The sequence below is a fragment of the Pyrgilauda ruficollis genome, unplaced genomic scaffold, assembly GCF_017590135.1.
Source record: "Pyrgilauda ruficollis isolate IOZ18807 unplaced genomic scaffold, ASM1759013v1 scaffold33, whole genome shotgun sequence".
Lineage (NCBI taxonomy): Eukaryota > Metazoa > Chordata > Aves > Passeriformes > Passeridae > Pyrgilauda > Pyrgilauda ruficollis.
The window spans coordinates 2,298,719-2,315,556 of record NW_024524711.1 but is presented as its reverse complement, the minus strand read 5'-3'; the positions used below and the strand labels follow the sequence as shown (position 1 = coordinate 2,315,556).

Here is a 16,838-nt window from a genome sequence, read left to right as displayed (position 1 = left end):
AGTAGTGAGCACATGTGCTGTCAGGATTGATTGCTCTTTCTAGCTGTTAGGCAGTTTAGGCTCTCTGTAACCTCAATACTGCTCTAAAAATTGTCTAATCTCTTAGAGCTGTAACATTAAATACCACATGCCTATTTATTGGTTTATCTCAAAATAGTTTGGAAAACATTAATATAGGAGCAAAATACGAAGAGTTTGGGTAGCTCTTCCTGTGCACTCTTGCATTTCAGTAAATGCATGGTAGTCATTTCTTTATCATCACTGTTGGGATGTCTCCAGTTGTTTTGCACTTGCCACTGGGTATGAAGCTTGTACAGGCAAGCAGCTGTGGTTCAGTGGCTGAACTATATTATCTTCTTCCTTATGAGTTTAACTTCAACAACATTTTTAAAGCTCTTTCAGTTTCTCAGATGGCAAATTCTGCAGCAGTGCAGGTAGGTGTTGCTGTATAAATTCGTTAGACAGATGCAAGGAACATAGCAACTCTTAATTCATGCAATGAGCTAATGGGAATCCAGATAGGAAGCCTTTCTTTCATCTTTCCACTAACCTGTAACAAGGCCTGTCTTCTGCTCTGGTTCTTTAGCCAAGCTTGTGAAAAAAGAACAAAAGCTGAGCTAGTCTGTCCTTCATTGTTTAAAAGTTAATGAGAAGTATATGTTGCACTGGTACTGAAGTTTTCTATTTTCACTGTATTTCAGTTGCTGATATCTCTGTCAAAATCTGTCTGTTAGCATTCTTAGCAATGTAAAGTATTCCCCTACTTTGAGTCGGGAGGTGGAGCAGTGTAAAGGGTTTAATTTCCAAGTGACAGTGGGTGCAATCAAAGCAAATGTAATCCAGTTGAATACTGAAAAAACAATTTTCTATTTAGATTCCCTTTGGGTAGTGACAGTAATGGGTGAGTTCCCCAAATATAGCAGATTTTGCCTCCCTCATGATGCTTTCAGGAAATGGGCTCTGACTGCAGCCAGTTAGTGTCATGGAAAACCTCTAGTAAATGGATTTAGGGAATGGGTTCCATCTGTCATCTCAAGACTTTGGTCACAAGCAAAGCACAGATCCTGACAGCCAGCAGTACTGACACTGGCAGCCTGCCTGAGGATGGGACCCCGAACTCAGTTGTGCCACCATCACTGTGGTGGCTCTGCTACACCAGCAGGAGGTCTGCTCCCCATGCTTGCACCCAGTGCTGAGTATTGTATTTGTGGGGACCCTCGTGGCAGGAAGGAATGATTAATCTGACTCCATGTTCTCAGAAGGCTAATTTATTATTTTATGACACTATATTATATTAAAGAATACTATACTATCCTATTCTATACTATACTAAAGAATACAGAAAGGATACTTACAGAAGGCTAAAAAGATAATAATGAAAACTCGTGACTCTTTCCAGAGTCCTGACACAGCTTGGCAGTGATTGGCCATTGATTCAAAATAATTCACACCAGAAACCAATAAGACAATCACCAAACACATTCCAAAGGAGCAAAACTCAGGAGAAGCAAATAAGATAATTATTGTTTTCCTTTTTCTCTGAGGCTGCTCAGCTTCCCAGGAGAAAAATCCTGGGCTAAGGAATTTTTCAGAAAATATGAATGTGACAGCTGAGGGAAGGAATGATTAATCTGACTCCATGTTCTCAGAAGGCTAATTTATTATTTTATGACACTATATTATATTAAAGAATACTATACTATCCTATACTATACTATACTAAAGAATACAGAAAGGATACTTACAGAACGCTAAAAAGATAATAATGAAAACTCGTGACTCTTTCCAGAGTCCCGACACAGCTTGGCAGTGATTGGCCATTGATTCAAAATAATTCACACCAGAAACCAATAAGACAATCACCAAACACATTCCAAAGGAGCAAAACTCAGGAGAAGCAAATAAGATAATTATTGTTTTCCTTTTTCTCTGAGGCTGCTCAGCTTCCCAGGAGAAAAATCCTGGGCTAAGGAATTTTTCAGAAAATATGAATGTGACAGCTGAGAGCCCTCTGTGACTATGGTCACCTTGACAGTAGTATGGCTCCATTACTGCAGCCTCTAAGTGCAGCCCTTCAGCACTTCTCTCTCCTAATCTCTTTCAGAGGCCACCTCTATTTAGTGGAAATTGTGACTTTCCACATCAGCACCTGGTCATCATCATTCCACTAAGTAATTGTTTCACAGCATGTTTCAGCTGTGTCAGAACAAATATATTCTTTAGAAACAAAGAAGTTCTAAAGTAACAATGAGTACATTGAAAAATTATAAACAGTTTTACTAAAGAGGATCTTTAATGAAAGACCTTGTATACTGTCTATTAATTTATACTAAAGATAGAAACAGCTAGGAATGACATAAGTGATGAAATTCTTGAAAGTCAAGAGCAACATGCTCGTGATTCCACATAATGCTCAATATCTTTAACATTTTTAAGTCCAATTATGTGAGCTATAGAGCCAAAAATTTCCAGAGATGAGTTTTTATGGATGTGCATCAAAAGATATGTTTGGAGTGGGGCCGCAGGTGGAGGTGCATCAGGCTGGGTACATACTGGGGGCTCACAGGTCTTCAGGCAGTCAGCTGGAATTAAGGGTGCTCAGCACTTATTCCCCAAAATGCTAAAAAGATAAGTGAAGATTTAACAGACATGAAACTCCTTCCCCACAAACAACCCTTGCAGGCACAGAGAGCTTTTGTTTTCTTTAGGGCAATACTAAACCTGCATAATGTATTAGATTTATGCTCTGGAAAAACCTTTCAGCTGAAGGAAACCATAAGTTTGCATTAGGAGTAGCTAATTAAGCTGACTTCTTCTAGCCTGCATGTCCCTTGAGAGACATCTTTACCACAATTATAAGATAATTATTGCAGATGGACAGTTTTCTCTTGCAAAGTTGGACTATTGAACAAATTAAAAATGTAATGGACGCTTATAGTCCTTATGGAGGTGACACTAGAGCTAGATAAAGCTAAACAAAATTTTGGACTTAAAGTAGGTATTTAGCTGTAGCTTTTGTTGTTGAGGCATGGAAGAATACACTTCCCTCACCAGGGCTATAGTTATCAGACGGATCACAAGTAAATCAGGCAATTAATTCAGGTATTTAAATGAGATTTAAAACAAGCCTTTAAAGCAACTTACCATTTGGGGTATGATACTTTTTTTCTTCTTAAGACATTTATTAGTTAGACTTGTATCACATTTTTATTGAAGTTCACTTAAATTATAGCACAAGCTACAGCTGAGTGGAAGAATTGTTTCAATGGTGTTTTTCTCTATTGTGTTTTATAACTGACAGGTTTTGTCTAAAGCAGAATCTGAGGAAGTAAGGTTTTCCAAGAAGAAAGTAAAGAATTCCCTTCTAAAATGGCTGCAGTCTTTATGTGTTCTAAAAAACACAAAGCAGATAGTTGCTTCCAGTTAGGGATGTGTTGCAAAGTGCACTTACCTCCTTTTGGTTGCAGCTGACTGCTGGGCAGAGTTGCAGAGTACCTCTTCATTCACTGGCATCTCAAAGTATTCCTAACTTTATTGCTTCCCAGCATGGTGGGTGGGCCTCCATCATCACCAGGAGCTGGTCAGGCTCTCTTTGTATCAGCTTGGTGGCTACTGCTGGTCATCCTGAGGCAGAGAAGTTGTTGGTGTCAATATCAGGGGCGGCAGTGGGAGGTGGTGACCCCCCCAGGCAAGAAAGGGGCAGGAAGGACAAGCTGTGGGGTGTAAAATGCTGTGCTCTTGGTGCCAGGGGAGAGCAGAGGTGTGAGCCCCACAGGCAGGTGTGAATTAGGTTTCTCTGCGTCAGATTGGCATAACATATCCTTGTCCAACATTGGTTTGGAATGGAGGGCTATCAGGGCCCTTTTGAGGTTGGATGTGCCCAGCTTCAAGCCCTTTGAAAAGTTTTATTTATTCCAGCATTGAGCTGTTGATGCTGAGGCAGCTGGAATACAGACTGCCTTGGAGGAAACCCAGGGGTGCTCAAGTGAGGGAATGTCCAGCATAGCACCCAGCCACAGCAGAGACCTTGGTGGGGGGGAGTAAAATCTAGTGCCCCTCTTAAAATAATTTGAACATAGAAAGTCTCATAAAAAATAAACATGAGGGTATTTAGTAATTTCACATTGCTTTTGCCTTACACAAGAAATACTCATGACATATCCTTAATGACTTTTTCTAAATTACGTGCTCTCAACTCTTATTAAATTTTAATGCTATTTTCTTCCAATATTTTTGCAATCAGCATTAAGAAAACAGAATCCAAATTTTTCTAAAGTATAAAATAGAAGACTAATTGTTACCTCTGGGATTTCAATAAAGGAAGTGTGATTGCTCTTTTCAGGACCCTTTCATAACCAAGGATGAGGAGCCAGGCACTTACAGACCTTATGAACTCGGCCAGGAAATGGGAGTGTGGGTGAACAACTCTGATGGCGTGACTCCTGCTGTTGGGCAGGTGGGTTTTTTAACTTTGTGATGCCTTTTTTTTTGTATAGTGCTGCTTCAAAACAATAAAGCAGCAGTGTAATAGAAACGGGAAAATAACCAGGATTTACATATGTAACCCCCTAGGCCTGGCCTCCTGGAGATTCTGTGTTTCCTGACTACACCAACCCCAGGACAGTGGAATGGTGGACCCAGTTGTGTCTGGAGTTCAAGGACGTCCTTGACTACGATGGCATCTGGATTGTATGTCTCATTATATCTGCCCTTTCTTCTTTTAAAAAAAAAAGAAAATTAAGATTTTCACATGTCTTACTCTCTTTATTAAAGGATATGAATGAACCATCCAATTTCATGAGAGGCCAGATGCCTGGTTGTGCTGATACTGAAATCAATAATCCTCCTTACGTTCCTAGTATGTATAATAGTATATTTTCATTGCCATTAATTATTTATTAATATTGTATTTTTATTTCTATATTATATTATATTATATTATATTATATTATATTATTAATATTATCATTTCATTGGGGGGGGTTGTTTGTTTATTTGGTTTTCTTGTTTGTTTTGTTTTAAACCTGGATAGGCTATATTTTAGTGGGAAAAAAACCTATTCTCTGGCTTTCCATCTTTCCCTGCCTGTTCTGTATGTTCAATTACATATTTGTCAAGACTCCAGTGGCTCAGCTTTCATGGAGTGTCAAAAACAATCACTTTCCTCTGTCCAAGGTTCTGCCTTGTGAGGCTCCTGTCCAAGGTCCTGCCGCTGCCATTCTCTGAGCAACTGGTCCACATCAGAAAAAGGGCAAGATACCTATATACTGTAACTCATCTACAGACTTATGAAGTAACCCTTGCCACTGCTAGTCTTAGAGATGGGCAGTCTCTGCCTTCTCACAAATTATGACAAAGGAGATGGTGCTTTAGTTCAATATATTTCCTTTCTCTTAGGAAAGAAATTTTCACTGTGTTACTAGAAATGGGCGAAAAATAAGTTTTAAAATGTCTAAGCCTATGGGAAACTTACAGGAATGGGAAAATCTCTTCCAGTAGCTGAGTTAATGATATGCTCGTTCTTCCCCAGGAGGCCATGAGTACCTATGATTATTGCCAGTGGTGTGGCAGTTAATCCAGCCAACATTTCCCCAGGAAAGCCCAGCTGCCTGAGCAGTGTTAATATGCAGTAGGAAGCTGATACAGAGGGTTGGAGTATTGGCGTGGAGTATTGGAAATGTCCCCTTTTTCCTTTCAGGCTTTTGTACACTCATGAGAAGTCTACATTTTCTTTATTAAATGGCTTTTTCTTTTTTATTTTTTACTTTGAATATAAGAGATACATAAGCATAGCAAAAACATGACAAAATATTAGAAAGAGACTGTAAATTTTTGAAAGCAGAAGGAGAGCTTTTAATCATGATTTTGGTGTTTGCTCTCATTGTGGGGTAACCACTGCATACTTACCCTGTGGGTCTTGACGAAAGCCCAGGAACTGATGAGAATTTCCCCCTTTGCCTTAAATTACCTTCATTTTTTATCAGCCTTGAGAGCTGCATAAAAGATGTGAGACAGTGGGTAAACTGGCCAAAAGAGCAGAGCTCTCTTTACATCACAAATAGAGGACTGAGTGAACCCGTGCATGGCTTCTGAGCCATGCAGCTGAGCTCTGTGGAGATCAGCATTGACGTCTGAGCCACCAGGAGGGACTCGTAGAATCCCTAGAGGACTACATGACATGTAAGGACACTGAGAGATACTGAAGACAGGTGTGTTTTGAGCCCATTTTCTCTGCCTCCACTCATGCACATATGCCCCTGCTTCTGCTGATGACTCAGTGTTAGAATGATATCATGGAATCGTCGATGGGTTTGTGTTAGAAGGGACCTTCAAAACCATCTTGTCCCAGCATCCCTAGCCTGGGCAGGGGCACCAGACCAGGTTTCTCGAAACCCTGTCCATCCTGGCTTGAACACTTCCAGGCATGGGGCATCCACAGCTTCTCTGGGCAGCCTGTTTCAGTGTTTCGCCAGCCTCACAGGAAAGAATTTCTTCCTTGTATCTACTATAAACTTACTGTCTTGAAACCATTACCCTCTGTCCTATCACTTCATGCCCTTTTTAAAAGTCCCTCTCCAGGTTTCTTGTAGGTCTTGTTTAGGTATCAGAAGGGGGCTCTAAGGTCTTCCCAGGGACTTCCCTGGTATTGGTCTTCCTTCTGCAGCCAGGAGCCCTAGGCGTTACATCCCAACATGCAGGAAATCTATTTTGAACCAGTGTTTAAGGGTTTTCCTTTCTATTTCACTTTATAGAATAGGTGCCTGTTCTTAGCTGTCCAAGCCCTTGACTTACGTAGGCATCAGAGGTGCCCTAAGCTGTTTAGTCCAGTAAGACATTAGGACCTTCCCGGACTTAGCAGAGTTTTGGGAGCTCACTATAATCTTAGGTGATTTCATCTGTGCAAGTCCCACTCCCAGAGCCTCAGGCTTTTTATTAATGTAGCCTTCAACCTCCTTATCTAAATTTTATAACCATGATTGCACATAACCATGGTTTGAACTTCTGGTTAAAGCCAGATGTCCTTCAAATCAATTTTCTATCAAACACTTTATACTGAAGATTAATATGCAATTGTAAAATAATCAGTATTACTGAGGCAGAATACAAAATACTCAGAATAAGAATGAAGCATGAACCTATGATTCATGTGGTAGCATTTTCTCTCCTATCCCACCTTAAATTTATAGGGCTAATAATCAAGAACCACTGGGACATAAAGTGTGACTTTCAGAAACTTAGTGTATTCAAAGACGTATCGGTCAAAGTTACTTGGAAATTGCCTATAAATTAAGTTATTTCTGATGTAGATCACCAGCACTGGAGTCTTTGTGTCTAAAGATCCAAACACAAGGATTGTAGCTGTAGTGGCACAGCAGGGCTGAGAGGCTAATGGGATTTCAGGTACAGAGAAATTGTGATAATGAACTGCAGCCATATAGGAAGTGTGATTAGGCAGGGACATTGCTTGTTCTTGGAGAAATATTTATAATAGTGCATGCACCTAATGAAGCATGAAAAAAATTTTTTTTTGAGAATTCACTTTTGTTTTTATTTTGAGAAAATTTTATTATATTTGCAACTCCATCTCTAAAAATAAATATAATGTTATCTTGGTTTGAAAGACAGCTGCCTGCTAAGTAAGGCAGGAGCGTCCCTTGGAATGGAAAATGTAAACCCCCTCCCTCCAAATTATTAAATTTTGAAATTAAGGGGCTCTCAGGCAAAGATGTGGGAATAGCAATAGCAGTTCTTTACCAGTGTGTGTACCAAGGCAAACAAAGCAACAGCAGCTACAGCATCCATAGCAAACAGAGCCGGAGCGCGCTGACAGCCTCTGGCCGCGGCCCTTTCCCCTCCGTGCAGTTCCGGGCACGGCCGGCAGGGGCGCTGCTGCTCCCGGCGGGCGGGGCGGGTGCCGTGATTGCCCCGCGCCTGCAGGGGACGCTGTGGCGTGGGCTCGGGGAGCGCACGGCAATGGCGGCTGGGCCCAGGTGGGAAGGGAGGGCGGAGAGGCTTTGCTCCACAAACCCTGGGGCAGCCGATCCCAGTGCCACAGCAGGACTCTGTGAAGCAGCAAGCTGGGCTGGCAGGACGTCTTGGCAGGCAGGGAGTGAGGGGCTACAGTGCAGCAAAAACTCAGAGCAGTGCTGAAGAAGCAGTAGGGCCGGGGCAGCGGCGGCCCAGCTCCCAGCAGGGCAGGGAGAGGCGAGCTCAGGATCCCGGGCACCCGAGCAGATGGGGACAGGTCCCTCTTTTAGTGAGGTGGGTGCTAGTAAGGTCCCAGTTCCGTGGCTGCTCTCACGAGCAGAGGGTCACCCAAGGCAGAAGAAGCACCTCTGGGCTGGGCTCTGGCAGCGAATTCCCTTCCCCAAGCAGCAGCTCCGACCGTTCCCTTCTGAAGCCGAGAGAAAGAGAGCCAGCAGCTGCCCCAGCCCTGTCCTTTCCCTGCCCACTCCTCCTGGTGTATCTCCCCTTGGAGAGAAACTCCCAGACAGGAGAAGTGCAACCAGATGCTCTCCTCCCCTGAGCTTGGCCGCTGAGCTAAAACACTGGGAAATTTCATACCACAATGGAAGAGCCAAAGCAGGGGTCCATGTGTGGCCTGTTTCAGCATTTAGCACTCATTTTCAGAAGCTGGCTTCTGATAGCATCCAGAGGGCTCGGTTAAGTGAGCTAATTCTGGTGTTGTTGTGTTTGTATTTTATATGCCAAGTCCAGGGCAAAGGAAGTCCTGGGAAAAACCAGAAGTAGTTTGCTAGCTCTTATGGGCCTGGCTGAAGCACAGTTCTGCTTTTGAGAGAAAGAACAGGAAGCCCTTGAACCTTGGACTTCTTCCCATGGTTTTTGGGCCCCTATTCCTCAGTCTTCGAAGAGATCCTCCCAACAAACTTGTTTGCTTGGCCAAATGTGGAGAAGACCACCAAAAGTATATGCAGGGGTTGATTTTGCTGCAAAGCTGGGAGACATTGCTGAAGTATTTTTTGGTACATATTTATTTGGGTTTTCCAAATAGATTTCTTTCAAGACCGGTTGTATATCCCTTCTGCGTTCACTCTTCACAAAGAATATATTAAATGAAATTACTGACAGGAATATTTAGCACCAGCATCAATTGCAGGATATTGGATGAAAATGAAAGACAATTTCATAATCATATAAAGAAACAATTCTAAGAATTATTCTAAGGCAGACAGAGAATAGGAGATGTGTCATCTAGCCTATGTCAAATGGTTTGAATTTGAATACATAAACTAGCAGCAATCAGTTTGTGCATAGCTTAATGGCAAGAGTTATCTGCACATGATATTCTGTAAATAATTTAAATCAACAAATGCATTTGACAACATTAGGACCTGTTGTGCAATGGTTCGTGAAAGACTGAAGTTATTCAATAAATTACTTGTTACAAATTGTTTTTGCAGCTCTGGATCATAGTTGAGTTGATCTGATATTGCCCTCATTAGCACCTGTATTTGCTCATGGAGCCAAAGACAGCCAGAGGAGAGCACTCCTGCTCAAGACATCCCTGAAAAGCTCCAAAATAACATTTATATGAAGCACATGGAGTCTTGTGCAGTTATTGGCCCAACAGTGCACCTGCAAACCAGAACCAGCAGGTCCCTCAAGGTTAAAGAACTGCACCTCTTGCTGCATATGGCCCCTAGGGTTAATACATCCAGTCTTCCATGAAAGCTGCTGGGGTTTTTTGCTTCAGAAGCAAGTGTTGAAGCACTTTAAAGTCTCTGTGCCATTACAGACCCAAGAGCAAACATTGGGACATTATGAATAGGGGTGAAAGAACTCTTGATGAAATACCATTAATAAAAGGAAGAAAGAAGTAGATGGTGAACAGCATGATTATTATTTCATGCTAGAATTTCCCAGAGGATCTAAGCTGTGTTGCCCAAATCATATTAAAGCAGAGTTGGATTTGAGTTCCTGCAATATAAAATACTACAATTTACAATTGTATACAAAGAGGATCCTATTCTGAGGAATTTTTTGTAATAGATTTGTTAGTAAGGCACATTCCCTTGATTTTCTGGTGATACAGCAAAATTATTTTCAAAAAGCAAAGATAAATTCATTGTACAACTAATTCTGTAATGAAACCTCATATATCAAAAAAGACAGGAAACCAGAGAAAATACTACAAGGGTGGGGTGGCATTTTGAATTATTTCAGGTTTGTTTTCTGTATTGATTATTTATTTTTTATTAGATGTTTAGATATACTTTTGATATTTTTGTGTGGTTTTGGTTTTGTGTTTTGTTGGGATTTTTTTTGTGTTTTTAATTCCTAGGTATTGGAACTTTATTTACCAATACAAATCTCTAAATAAATCCTGTGTTGAAAAAAATACATATTACATTCTTTTTTAGGAATTCATTGGACACTTAATTAAATACACTAGTATAGAAAGGAAATTATGATTTGAATTTTCATTTCGAGACACTGCTGAGAATAAATTAAACACAAAACATTATTTAGGAATATTAAAAATACTTGAGGCAAATTGTTTAGTGAATCAGATAGATTTTTTTGTTTGTTTGTTTGTTTTGTTTTGGCCACTGTGTAAATCTTCCTTTTATTTGCAGTTTTGCAGCCACATTTTCATGTGAGTAGGGATCACAATAATAATTGTTTCATGAATAATACCCTTTCAGATAAAATTGTGCCTGAATGCTCAGGTTGATTTGAAGATGTTTGGGTTACCATTCTTGTTTTTGATGATCTTGTTGCATTTCTTGGCAGCGTTGTCCAGCAGGCTACTGGAAAGCGGGCATTTGTCTTGAGTCGCTCCACGTTCGTTGGCAGCGGCAAGTACGGTGCTCACTGGCTTGGTGACAACTTCTCTCAGTGGAAGGACCTGCGCCGCTCAGTCATTGGAATCCTGGAGTTCAACCTCTTTGGCATTCCCTATGTAAGTCTGGCATCCTCTAGGCAGGTGCTGGCTTATACACGGTATCACTTCAAATTAGCTCAGATGTTTTCTGAAACAAGCTGCTTGAGATGGCCAGCAGTAACAGCCTAAGGAGCTGCAGATTAAAAGGCTAAATGTCAGTCTTGGCTGCTGAAGGGAAACAAAAACAGCACTGCAAGATTTGGACTGACTTAATGTATGCCATCCAAAGCTGATCTCTTTGTATTACGTACTCTATGATTAGGGTTGCTTTATATATTTCTGGGTTTGCAAGTTGGGATGGAGAATTTGTAGAATTATTGAAATATGGTCAGATCTTCCACAGTGAACTTAGTGCTCTAGGAGACCATACAACCTCAGTCACAGAAAAATTTGTATCATATAGAGATGATACATTATTATAAAGTAATTAGAAACAGGGATTCTATTCTTATAAAGTAATTAGAAACAGGGATTTCTTTCCAAAAATTATTTTTATTAGCAAATTTCTGTAGTTTCTCATTTGTGGGCCTCAGTCACAATCACAAACACAATTTAATTTTTCCTTAGATTGGTGCTGATATCTGTGGGTTTAACTACAACACTACCTATGAACTCTGCCTGCGCTGGATGCAGCTTGGCTCTTTCTATCCATTTTCCAGAAATCACAATTCGGAGGGAAACATAGTAAGTAAACAAAGTTACATAAAGCTGTAGCCTATGATTACAGTTATGTGGACAGTGATTTGTATTGCTTTCTCCAAAACTAACCTGCCATTCTTGGGTAAACTGGAGCAGTAGGTGAAAAGGAGTGCTGCACTGAAAGCAGGAATTACACAGTGAAATGTAAATTTTTCCCATCTATAATGTAAAGATAACATATAAACACTGGTCTTCTCATGCTCTTGATAAAATTCATCTGTTTCATTTTTACCTACCAAAGCCCAGGTTTTATTTAAGAGCCAGTGAGTGTTGGGATATCTTCCTACTCCCTTGATTGCTACAACTTTTGTTTCAATACTTCTGTAGTTATAGTAAGTATTGCAGGGAGGGCAGAGAGATCATTATATACCATGCTTGCTGTTTAAAAGCAGGTTACAAACATGTGAGAATTCCAAGGAGCGGCACCAGTAGCGCCATCATTATCAGCCAAGAGGCAACCAAGACCAGAAAAAGCTAATGAGGCCATGAGATGAATGAAAAAGTGCAGCTTTAGTCCAGATTCATGCCCTGGTTTCAACACAATAAAAATCCTTTAAAGACTTGTTGCAAACGGAAAGAAGTATCAGGTCATTTCTCGCTATGAAGTTTGAAGGTCTTGCAACCTTTGTAATTTTTCTGTGTTTATCTGCAACCGTGATGAAATGGTTCTGCTTGTTCAAGAAATGTTTGGGGTTTTTTCCCTTCTGTAAACTGATCTGTGCAATGCTGGAGCTCAGGTTATTTGCTAACCTTCAGTTTCTTTGAAGTTGCATCATCAAAGTGCTGCAACATTTACACTCCCAGGGAGACCTTTGTCTCTGCATGAAAATTATGGATGTTCAGCAATTGGGCAAATGCAGGAATAATAAACCATGGTACTATCATTAAGAGGGTCAGGAATTAGCCTGTAGATCCCTGTGGTATTTCTTTGTAGGAGAAGAAGTGTCTGTGAGGTGTTGGCTGTTGATGTTGAGAAATATTTTCCTTTTGCCTCTCCAATAAAGTTAGAGGTGTACATATATATATATACTTATGTGGTTGCTTGGCCCTTTGAGCATGCAAACAGTCTGACCTGGGTGAGTGGATATCAATCTCGTATGTACAATTTAATAAACAAGAAGAGAGGAATGGGTCTATATGATGGGTGCTGCAACTGAGAGATATAGTTGGTTTTATTGGATTACTTAAATCCATTTAAAATATTGTGTTCACAGAAAGAAATGAACAGGCATTTTGGGTGACTCAGCATCACCTAAGAAGTCTGACTGGTTTTTTGTGAAATTAAGCAGTGTTTGTACAGTGTCAGAACACTGGTAAAAACATAGTGCAATTTTTGAAATAATAGATGGATGCTCTGGAACTCAGAGCCAGCAGGGAGTATTCTTAGTGAGTAATTCTGATATAAACATAATAATGGTGAAATTTTACTTAAATATTGAATTTAATTAACATTAGGTTAGTGTTAAAATAAAATCTTAAATACCCACTTTGCCTAATTCATTGGGTATTTCAAACAGTTCAATTAATATTTTTCTTGTCTGAAAAGCACTAGATAATATAAAAAGCTTTGTTACTTCTGTTACTTTTGCGTTTCATTATCCTTGTAATTCATCATATAGTCTTCGGCTTTAATGAGCAAATTGAATACTCTGGAAAGATTTCATGAAGCAGAAAGGGAGCCATGTGATTTGTAAGCTGGGTGTCTACACTGGAGAGGTTGACAGGAGGAATTAAAGGAGATGTAGCTCTTTCCCATATCAGCACAGCCCTTGGCTGTGTGCTCTGCCTGCCATCCCAGGGGAGAGGCAAGGTTGTGTTGGAGTAGGACTAAAACCAGCCAATGAATACAGACAGGCTGCTCCAACCTGCCCCTTGATGGGGGCACCCAGTGCATGCCCTGTCTCACAGGAGAGCATTGCTGGCAGTGAGGAGCTGAGGGGCACTGCTGATGTGTGGGTGTACTGTCAGTCAGGGCATCCTAAAATGGGGCACACAGGAGGAGAAATCAAGCTTCTTGAATAGATGAAATGTTTTCTGTACCACACACAGTGACTTTGGTCACCTGTTGGTTTCAGCAGGGTTATGAGTTTACTCTTTTACCTAGACTTGCCTTTATATTTGTGGCCAATGTAATTATGCTTTTGACTTTGATCTGCAGATTATCAGTCTTCCCTTTTTCCTGTGTTTCATCTCCTTTGTCTGAGAGGCCTTGCATTTCCAGGATAAATTAATTTCTAGGTGCCAGGTATCTGTTCCTGAGCACAGGCATGGAGCCCCAGCTTCCCTCTCCTCACAAGGTTAGGGGTGGTTGCAGAGGGCTCACATACATTGTGGTGGGGCCTGATTGCTTTGAACTCACTGGAATTTTTCAAGTTAAGAATTTTATACAAATGTTAGTTTGGGAATAATGGATGTTGTTCTTAATATATCTTGCAGTTTGCAAAATTGCTTTTTCTTATTTAAACACTCACTTCTGTAGCATCATGCCAGCCGCAGCTCTCCTTATGCTGCACACAGTTTCTCTGCTGAGTTTGTTTCAATGCTTAGTACAAATCTAAGCTTTTCCTGAACAGGAACAAGACCCAGCTGTGTTTGGAGATGCTTTTGCCAAGATATCTCGTGCTACTCTTCGGATCAGATACTCTCTGCTGCCATACTTATACACGCTGTTCTACGAGTCTCATGTTCACGGAGGCACGGTGGTGCGCTCACTGATGCACGAGTGAGTTTGGAGTCTCTTTTTCATTCTAATTTGCTCACAAGTAGTTGAGCTTTTATGTATGCACTGGTTGATATCCTTAGGATAATAGTCACAGTATTATTATTGCATACTCTCTTTTATAGAACAGTTGAACAGTTAAATCAATCAAGTTATATGCATAAAGATGACTCTTAATATATGCAATTAATTTCCATTAATATATAACCTGTATTTGTTTCCAGTGGGGGGAAAAAGACAAACTTAAGAAAGAAGAATTCTGAAAATTTTTAGTCTTAGGCAAATATGTAGTTCTTTTTTATTTAAAAAATGAGAGTCACATACCTGTATTTTCTGTATTTGAATGAAATCAATGGAATCTGTATTCTGATCCAGAATGCTAAAAGGCCTCATACAGAGAGTCCAATGATCCATAGCATTTGGTTTTTTTTCCAGTTTAGCACTTGGATCTGCATGCTATCTGTGAAACCCACATCTGTGTCCACAAATTGCACAGAGCAAACAGAGATAGAGATGTTTGAGGGTAGAAGCAGGTGCAAAACTGAGATTAATAATTGGAGACTGAAAAGCCCCTTTGAAAATTAAGCTCACATTTTTGGAATAACTCATATTTTCTTTTCTGGAAGAAGCTGGAATCCAGCTGAGGTTTAGTTTCCCTGTCCTGATCTTTTAATTAGTTTTTTACCTGCTTTTGGTTAATTTTCTAGTTCAGAATGCTTTATGCAAAGACTTGAGCAAAAGGAGTGCAAACAATACATATGAAAGCCTGAAGTTCTGCCACAATTTCATTTCATTGGTGCAGTTTATGCATTGGTGCATATACTGTTTAATGTTCTTTTTTCACCTTTAGTTTAAAAACATTCTGGTTAAAGGGTAAGGCATTTTTTGCAAATTAAACTGAGGTCACACTAACACAAACCATTCAAGTATGGAAAGGATATGCACAAAATCTGGTTTGCTTACTCAGCATAATGGTTAAGTGATAAATTTTAAAAGCAGTATCCTTCCTCTTTCTACTTGGCAATGTCATTTTTCTGGATAAAATTAGGGAGAATTTTGTAGGTACTCATAACTTACAATTGGCTATATGCTATTTCAAGTATTTATTTTAAGTCTATTTTTGCTTAATGTGGTTTGTGTTAATACTGGAAATGCCCAAGTTAATTTTGGCATTAATATTTGCTAATCTCTGCTAATACAGAATTGCTCTAGTGTCATTAAAGCTGCCTTTCTGACCATACCAGTATACAGCCTCTATGTGGGCCATATCCACGTCGGCAAATTTCCACATTTGCTTTGATTAGAGTTGTAGAGCAGTCTCAGATACACCAACAGAGGCTTTTGGCAGATGAAACTGAGCTGAGAGGTTCACTACAGACACTGATGGGAGCTTAGTCAGCAGGACCAGAGTGGGATTACTAGGAAATAAAACCTCTCAAATGCATGTAAGTAGGGTAGGCATCAGGAGAGCAACACAAACTGTTTCCCTCCCCAGTGCCCCAAGTGGTATCCTAGTCCCATCACTTGTTAATGTTGCCATAGCTAGATCCTAAAATGGGTTAGAAGTGTTTCTTACTACTACTAGTTAGTTCTGGTTACTATTATTCACTGCTATTACTTAATGTGTATTTCTTACTATTTCTAAGTAATATTAAGCAGTTTAGTAGTGAGTCTGCCCAAGTAGAGAAGGTGACCCAGATGCTAACAGGAGGGGAAATGTGGGTTTTGAGAAAGAGAACCAAAACAGAATTTTCAGTGTATGGATGATGGAAGTTTACATCAGCCTTGCCTCTTACTTGTAAAAAATACAAAGTAAAACTAAAAAACTCATGTATTAGTGAAGTTCTTACAAGTTCAGAGTCCTCGCCATCAAAACAACTGTACCCAGGCAGGGAGTCTCCAAGCAATAGCTGTTCCATGTGGACATTTCATTCCCTTTGGAACATTTAGGGGCTTGTTTCAAGTAACAAACAAGAACAACATCCCAGTAGATCCTTTTAAGTGTATTTGGTACCTTGGAGGCTTTCACTCCATAAAGCAGAGGCATTGATACCTCAGGTGTCCAAGACTGTGAGGTGGTAATCCATTAGTGGAAGGGAAAGGTGTTTAATGGCTAACCAGAGGGGAAATAAGACAGAAAAGAGGCCATCATCTAACCAGAGGAAGCAGTAGATAGAATTAGAGACCCTTCATAGATGTCAGCAAGCTTTAATGGCTTATATTTTCAAAATAGCAAAGTTCATTTGTTTGCTGAATTTGTGCTAGTAGTTGCTATAATTGCAAGAGAAAATTGTGCTGAGTTAAAGGGTGAGAATCTTGTTTCCGTGTACAAATATGATTGATTCTTCTTTATTCATAATTTCTTGATCAGCTTTTTTTCCTGCAATCTCCCACAACAAAATGCATTTTATTACTATTACAGTTTTATTACAGTCAAATTAAAAATACAGAGAACCTATTGAGATGACACGAAAAGCTCATTTTTTATATTTAAAAAACTTTAGGACAAGGTAA

At 40.0% G+C, this 16,838-nt stretch overlaps 1 protein-coding gene across 1 annotated transcript in view; it reads left to right on the top strand.

The window, feature by feature from the left end:
* The window catches only part of LOC121357371 (lysosomal alpha-glucosidase-like), a 76,685-nt gene that overhangs the window by 27,278 nt on the left and 32,569 nt on the right, over window positions 1-16,838 (top strand). The window contains exons 10-16 of the mRNA XM_041474583.1: window positions 4,343-4,456; window positions 4,573-4,689; window positions 4,774-4,858; window positions 7,772-7,991; window positions 10,756-10,924; window positions 11,474-11,590; window positions 14,179-14,307. Coding sequence (XP_041330517.1) covers window positions 4,343-4,456; window positions 4,573-4,689; window positions 4,774-4,858; window positions 7,772-7,991; window positions 10,756-10,924; window positions 11,474-11,590; window positions 14,179-14,307 — 951 coding nt within the window. The remainder of the gene's footprint in view (window positions 1-4,342; window positions 4,457-4,572; window positions 4,690-4,773; window positions 4,859-7,771; window positions 7,992-10,755; window positions 10,925-11,473; window positions 11,591-14,178; window positions 14,308-16,838) is intronic.